Below are 6,233 nucleotides of genomic sequence, written 5' to 3' on the forward strand. Positions count from 1 at the left end.
CCCAGGCCTAACTCACACCTCCCCCCAGGCCTAACCACTCCTACTGTACCATACCCACACCTCACCCAGGTCTTACCACTCCTACTGTACCATACCCGCCTCCCCCACACCTCCCCCCAGGCCTAACCACTCCTACTGTACCATACCCACACCTCCCCCAGGCCTTACCACTCCTACTGTACCATACCCGCCTCCCCCCAGGCCTAACCACTCCTACTCTACCATACCCACCTCCCCCAGGCCTCACCCACACCTCCCCCAGGCCTTACCATTCCTACTCTACCATACCCACCTCCCCCAGGCCTAACCATTCCTACTGTACCAGCCCCACCTCCCCCAGGCCTAACCACTCCTACTGTACCAGCCCCACCTCCCCCCAGGCCTAACCACTCCTACTGTACCATACCCACCTCCCCCAGGCCTAACCACTCCTACTGTACCAGCCCCACCTCCCCCAGGCCTTGCCACTCCCACTGTACCATACCCACACCTCCCCCAGGCCTTACCACTCCTACTGTACCAGCCCCACCTCCCCCCAGGCCTAACCACTCCTACTGTACCAGCCCCACCTCCCCCCAGGCCTAACCACTCCTACTGTACCAGCCCCACCTCCCCCAGGCCTAACCACTCCTACTGTACCATACCCACACCTCCCCCAGGCCTTACCACTCCTACTGTACCATACCCACACCTCCCCCAGGCCTTACCACTCCTACTGTACCATACCCACCTCACCCAGGCCTAACTCACACCTCCCCCCAGGCCTAACCACTCCTACTGTACCATACCCACACCTCACCTAGGTCTTACCACTCCTACTGTACCATACCCGCCTCCCCCACACCTCCCCCCAGGCCTAACCACTCCTACTGTACCATACCCACACCTCCCCCAGGCCTTACCACTCCTACTGTACCATACCCGCCTCCCCCCAGGCCTAACCACTCCTACTGTACCAGCCCCACCTCCCCCCAGGCCTAACCACTCCTACTGTACCAGCCCCACCTCCCCCAGGCCTTACCACTCCTACTGTACCATACCCGCCTCCCCCCAGGCCTAACCACTCCTACTGTACCAGCCCCACCTCCCCCCAGGCCTAACCACTCCTACTGTACCATACCCACCTCCCCCAGGCCTAACCACTCCTACTGTACCAGCCCCACCTCCCCCCAGGCCTTGCCACTCCCACTGTACCATACCCACACCTCCCCCCAGGCCTCACCCACCCCTCCCCCCGGGCCTAACCACTCGTTCTGTACCAGACCCGGCTCACCCACACCTCCCGATGTGAGTCGTGTTCTTCTGGTCGTCATGAAGCCGACTCGGCTAACAACTCATATTTATTCACATCGGCTCAAACTTTGAGGTTTTAAATAATTAGTCTTTAAAGTAAAGACACCCCCCAAAGTTTGTCACGAGGTGGCAGGAAGAGGACGAAGGTTTTCGGTTGAACTTCTTTTTAAACATTCTTTCAGGTGGTTTCTTTGTTTACTCCATAATTTTAATGGTTTAATCGGCTTCGGCCTGGTTCTGCCTCCACAAACCCGGCCCAGTAGAACCTAAACAGGGATTATCTGAGGCTACGTTCGGTTTCTCCTGCAGCTCAGCAGCCCCTCTGAGTACCGTGGTCTAAAGTATTCACCCTATCAATTGAAAACATTGACTCAAACTCCAGATGAACAATCGATCATTTTTTATTTGACTTGATCAGATTATTACCAGTGTGGCGTCAGAACAGTATTGATAATTGACAGGTGACCAATCCCACGGATAGAAATTATCACCAGATCTGTTCTGGACAAACGGGAGCAGATCGCCAGTCTTCACCGAACTCGCCCTGTCAGAAAAACCACGCCACGCGGACACGTGCGTGGCTGAGCGGTTTGGGGTTGGAAGACGGAAACCACCCGAGGAAAAGTGACAGAAATAACTGCAAGCTCCGCCCACTTCCTCCATGCTGTCGGCGTCGCTCGTCTCATGTTCAGCCTCTGTTGATGCGAGGCGTTCAGGGTCCACAGATAAAAGTCAGACCCCGCCTCTTCCTCCTCCGATTGGCGGCTTATTGGTAAAAGTTTATGTTCAGGATCTAAAGCGGTCAGCTTGAAAGGAATTTTACTGGCCCTCCATGGCGCCCCCTGCAGGTCGTACGGTTCGGTTACGTTTCCCGCCTCTTTTCTCCTGCGTCTGTTTTTAAATTTTCCCCTGCAGTGGGTACAGATGAGATGAAAACAGCCGCTTTGGTTTTATTGGTGACTTTTTCCACACGAATCAACACCCTGAGAGGTTCCTCTGTGTGACGGACGGATGGACAGACAGCTCGTTGCCACAGTAACCCTCCTCTGTTTGTTTTTAGTTGATGGTCAAGCTTTGATGCTAATAGTTAATTTTTGTATTTTAATAAGAAAAGGAAAAAAGTGATTTTATGTATTTGCATGCACTCCGGCCGTACGTTTCTTCTGTATGTTTGAGCACTGTATAGTAGCTGTATAGTAGCTGTCTGAGGTGTAGATGGAGTAGAGCCGCAGAGAGGCGCAGAGGACAAACCGACAAAAACCAACAAGTGAATTATTTGATGTAATTACTGATATGGGATCCTTATTTTCTGAGTTCATTTGTTTTCATAAATAAACACGTAAACTGAGGAAGCAGCTCGACTCTCATTGACCCGCAGGTTGCAGCTTCACGAGGCCACGCCCCTCCTGACGCGACCAGCGGTTTGTTCCGACCGGGCGCCGCACTTATAAAAGTTAACGGGTCACGGTCAGACGGGATCTGACGGGACAACAGATCGGTGTCGGCAGGTCACTGGTTGCCATGGAGCTATTTGGGAGGATTCATGTGATGAAACATCCGTCATCGGCAGGACTTTAAATCTAAAAGCAGAGTGTTTTTAATCCTTAATCTTAAGAACAGGTTCTTCCTAAGAACGGGTTCCTCCTAAGAACTGGTTCATCCTAAGAACTGGTTCCTCCTAAGAACGGGTTCATCCTAAGAACGGGTTCATCCTAAGGACGGGTTCCTCCTAAGAACGGGTTCATCCTAAGAACTGGTTCATCCTAAGAACTGGTTCATCCTAAGAACTGGTTCCTCCTAAGAACGGGTTCCTCCTAAGAACGGGTTCCTCCTAGGAACGGGTTTAGATCAATAAACGGTTCATTTACGGGGCAAAACCTGAAAGCAACGCCTCAGCATCAGAATCCGGCTCAGAGGTCACAGTTGATCTGGGTCGATGTGGCGTCCAGAGCAGGTTTGAACCTGAAGGTTTTTAACTGTCGGAACAACAGCTGGAACTAGGTTTGGGTCGGATTCATCATCTTCCCTTCAGTACCAGGTGCTGCTTTCATTCTAAAACAGTCTCACACATGTTCAGTTTATTCATCTTTCTTTAATGTGATGCTGCTCGGACCTCCAGAACAAGCCGGACCATCCAACTCCGGCCCGGCTCCTGAAGTGACAGCACAAACACCCTAAATGTGGGTGGAGCCCCACACCAGGTCAGAACCTTGGTCTGATACTGACGTTATCCTAACGGGTTCCTAAGCTGTGGAGCCGGTTCTGATGAGAACATGTTAGTTAGGAGTTAAATATTTACATGGAGTTCAGTCTGGGTCAGTTTAGTCTCTGTTCTGGCCCCGGTTCTGGTTCCTACATGATGCTGCAGATCCTGGACTGCCCCTCTGCGCCCTGCAGGCCCCTCCTGTCCCGGATCAGCACCGCCTGGTTCCCATAACTGCTGTACCAGGCCGACTGACTCCGGGTCAGGTAGGTGGAGGGCGGTTCCGCCTGCAGCTGCTGCTGCTGCCAGATCAGCAGAGACGTGTCCCGGTACCGCAGCTGGCCGTACGACTCTGACAGGGCCTTTGCTGCCAGAGGAGGGCGGGCCGGACCGGGGGAACCGGGGGAACCGGGCTCCTCTACAACGGCTGGGTCACAGTCCGACATGCTGCTCTTTGGACCGACATGCTGAGGCCAACAGGTCCACGGGGGAGACGGCTCGGTCCGGACTGGACCAGTTCAGACCCAACAAACCTGAGGAGGAACCAGAAGAAGCAGGTTAGTGAGGTCCGGGTCAGAACCGGGCATCCTGGTCTGTCCCACGTGACTGCTGCCCTCACTGATCAGACCATCGATCATTTAACCGGGTTAAAGGCGGTCTGAACCACCGTTCCGCTACATGTCCCTACCCGGCCTCCGTACAGTCAAAACGCTGATCGTTGCACTTCGAAGCTAGCGGCTAATGCCGCTGTTAGCGGCTAATGCTGCTGTTAGCGCCGGCGAAACACGTCAGCTGCAGCTTTACCGCGTCGCTGACGTCACTGTTTCCAAGCCTTCACGCCGTCAGAGGAAACTGTGACGTTTCACCACGTTTCGCCCCGTCCGCGCGCCGCGGCCGTTTGCAATTTTAGCTTCAACCGGGGTGTCCGCAACCAATGGCAACCGTGCGTCCGGAGTCCGGTCCGGGTAGGAACAGAGATCACCGGAACAAAGGTTCCACCCAGGTCCGGCGGTTCTGATTCTGCTGGAGGGAAAGTGTTGAATCTAAAGAAGGTGAGCAGTTAATTCAAAAACTGGTTTTATCAGGGAAGTTGTGTTGTGATGAGCAAACAGGACCAGGTTTCTGGTCCCTGAATATGAAGTAGTTACCAAAAAGTGAAAGAAGTCCTTTTAAGTTCCAGTTTAACGGTAAATATGTTGAAGTACATTTTACTGACAGAAGAGAAGCAGTGATGGATTAATGAGGTAACCGGTGATTTTCTCCTCTGGAAGAATCTAGAACCAGCAGCTTGATCTTCTCTCTGAAGAACAGATTTAACAAATGTTCTGACTGTCGTCACATGATCTGAAATTAAAAGGAAGCAAAAGAGTCTTTTGACTCATTTTCAGTTTCAGTCAGTCTCCCAAATTAAAAAGAAGACATTTGGTCTCATTATGAAGGATAAGTGTCGAACTGCTGTAAAACCAGATCAATAAAATCTGTTTTCCATTAAAGATTTGAAGAAATCTGAGTTGGAATATTTTTTATTTTTTTTCGGACTGAGATTTTAAATCTATGTTTTTATTTTATTCATAGTCTTCGTCATCTGCTCTGGTTGAATGATTTATTATTAAAATCCTTCCTCCTTATCGAAGGTTCTCAGTCCACCTGGTGGCCCCTCGCTGCTCTGTGTTGGACCCCTCAGGGCTCTGTGTTGGACCCCTTAGGGCTCTGTGTTGGGCCCCTCAGGGCTCTGTGTTGGGCCCCTCGGTGCTCTGTGTTGGGCCCCTCAGGGCTCTGTGTTGGGCCCCTCAGGGCTCTGTGTTGGGTCCCTCGGGGCTCTGTGTTGGGCCCCTCGGGGCTCTGTGTTGGGCCCCTCGGGGCTCTGTGTTGGGCCCCTCAGGGCTCTGTGTTGGACCCCTTAGGGCTCTGTGTTGGGTCCCTCAGGGCTCTGTGTTGGGCCCCTCGCTGCTCTGTGTTGGGCCCCTCGCTGCTCTGTGTTGGGCCCCTCGCTGCTCTGTGTTGGGCCCCTCGCTGCTCTGTGTTGGGCCCCTCGCTGCTCTGTGTTGGGCCCCTCAGGGCTCTGTGTTGGGCCCCTCGGTGCTCTGTGTTGGGCCCCTTAGGGCTCTGTGTTGGGCCCCTCAGGGCTCTGTGTTGGGCCCCTCAGGGCTCTGTGTTGGGCCCCTCAGGGCTCTGTGTTGGGCCCCTCAGGGCTCTGTGTTGGGTCCCATGCTCTTCTCTTTGTATCTGCTGGTGCAGATGATGAAGCTAAATGAAAATAAGACAAAAATAATAATTCTCTTTGGGAGAATTGATTTTTTTTTCCGATATTCACAGTTCTGTGATCTTGGTGAATTAACGAATAGGAAATTGTTCATTTCCTTTGCCTGTAAAAGAGTGAACTGGTAAAAGCAGCAACAACGTTCACTGAACGTCCGACATGTCCAGGTCTACTTAAAACTGAATTGCTGTTAGTTTGATGAAACCAGACTTTTATAACACATGTAAACAGAAGCTAAACCGGACCGGCGCCCCAAAATGATCCAGCTGGTTTGAATCCCTCCTGGGCTGGACTCAGAAGGTCCAGCTGCTCTGTTCAGGCTCCAAACTTTCAGTAAAAACGGTTTATTAATCCAGCTGAACTCCCATTAAAGCTGCTCTCAGTCACAGATTTATCTGAATATGACTCATTGAGCCCAATGAAGCCACCGCCACACAAAATGACCTTTTCCTACGTCTGCCGCCTGTTACTGACCTG

At 52.3% G+C, this 6,233-nt stretch overlaps 1 protein-coding gene and 1 long non-coding RNA gene across 2 annotated transcripts; one reads left to right on the plus strand and one right to left on the minus strand.

Annotated features, from left to right (window-relative positions):
* The first annotated feature begins 20 nt into the window (after nt 1-20).
* LOC140309326 (uncharacterized) lies at nt 21-2,645 on the plus strand. Its single transcript, XR_011916373.1, has 2 exons — nt 21-69; nt 1,216-2,645. It is a non-coding gene; the product is annotated as an uncharacterized lncRNA (long non-coding RNA).
* Nucleotides 2,646-2,808: 163 nt separating this feature from the next.
* Nucleotides 2,809-4,464, minus strand: LOC140309322 (putative uncharacterized protein BRD3OS). The gene is made up of 2 exons (XM_072387153.1): nt 4,301-4,464; nt 2,809-4,029 (listed from the first exon to the last, which is right to left on the minus strand). The coding sequence occupies exon 2, from the start codon at nt 3,940-3,942 to the stop codon at nt 3,646-3,648; it is 297 nt and encodes a 98-aa protein (XP_072243254.1). The 5' UTR covers nt 3,943-4,029; nt 4,301-4,464; the 3' UTR covers nt 2,809-3,645.
* Between the last annotated feature and the right edge of the window lie 1,769 nt (nt 4,465-6,233).

Source organism: Leuresthes tenuis, unplaced genomic scaffold (genome assembly GCF_036924035.1).
Source record: "Leuresthes tenuis unplaced genomic scaffold, fLeuTen1.0.hap1 SCAF_6, whole genome shotgun sequence".
Taxonomy (NCBI): domain Eukaryota; kingdom Metazoa; phylum Chordata; class Actinopteri; order Atheriniformes; family Atherinopsidae; genus Leuresthes; species Leuresthes tenuis.

Bases quoted from the DNA above. Each gene is read 5' to 3' on its own strand.
- LOC140309322 (XM_072387153.1), bottom strand. From the start codon at position 3,942: ATGTCGGACTGTGACCCAGCCGTTGTAGAGGAGCCCGGTTCCCCCGGT.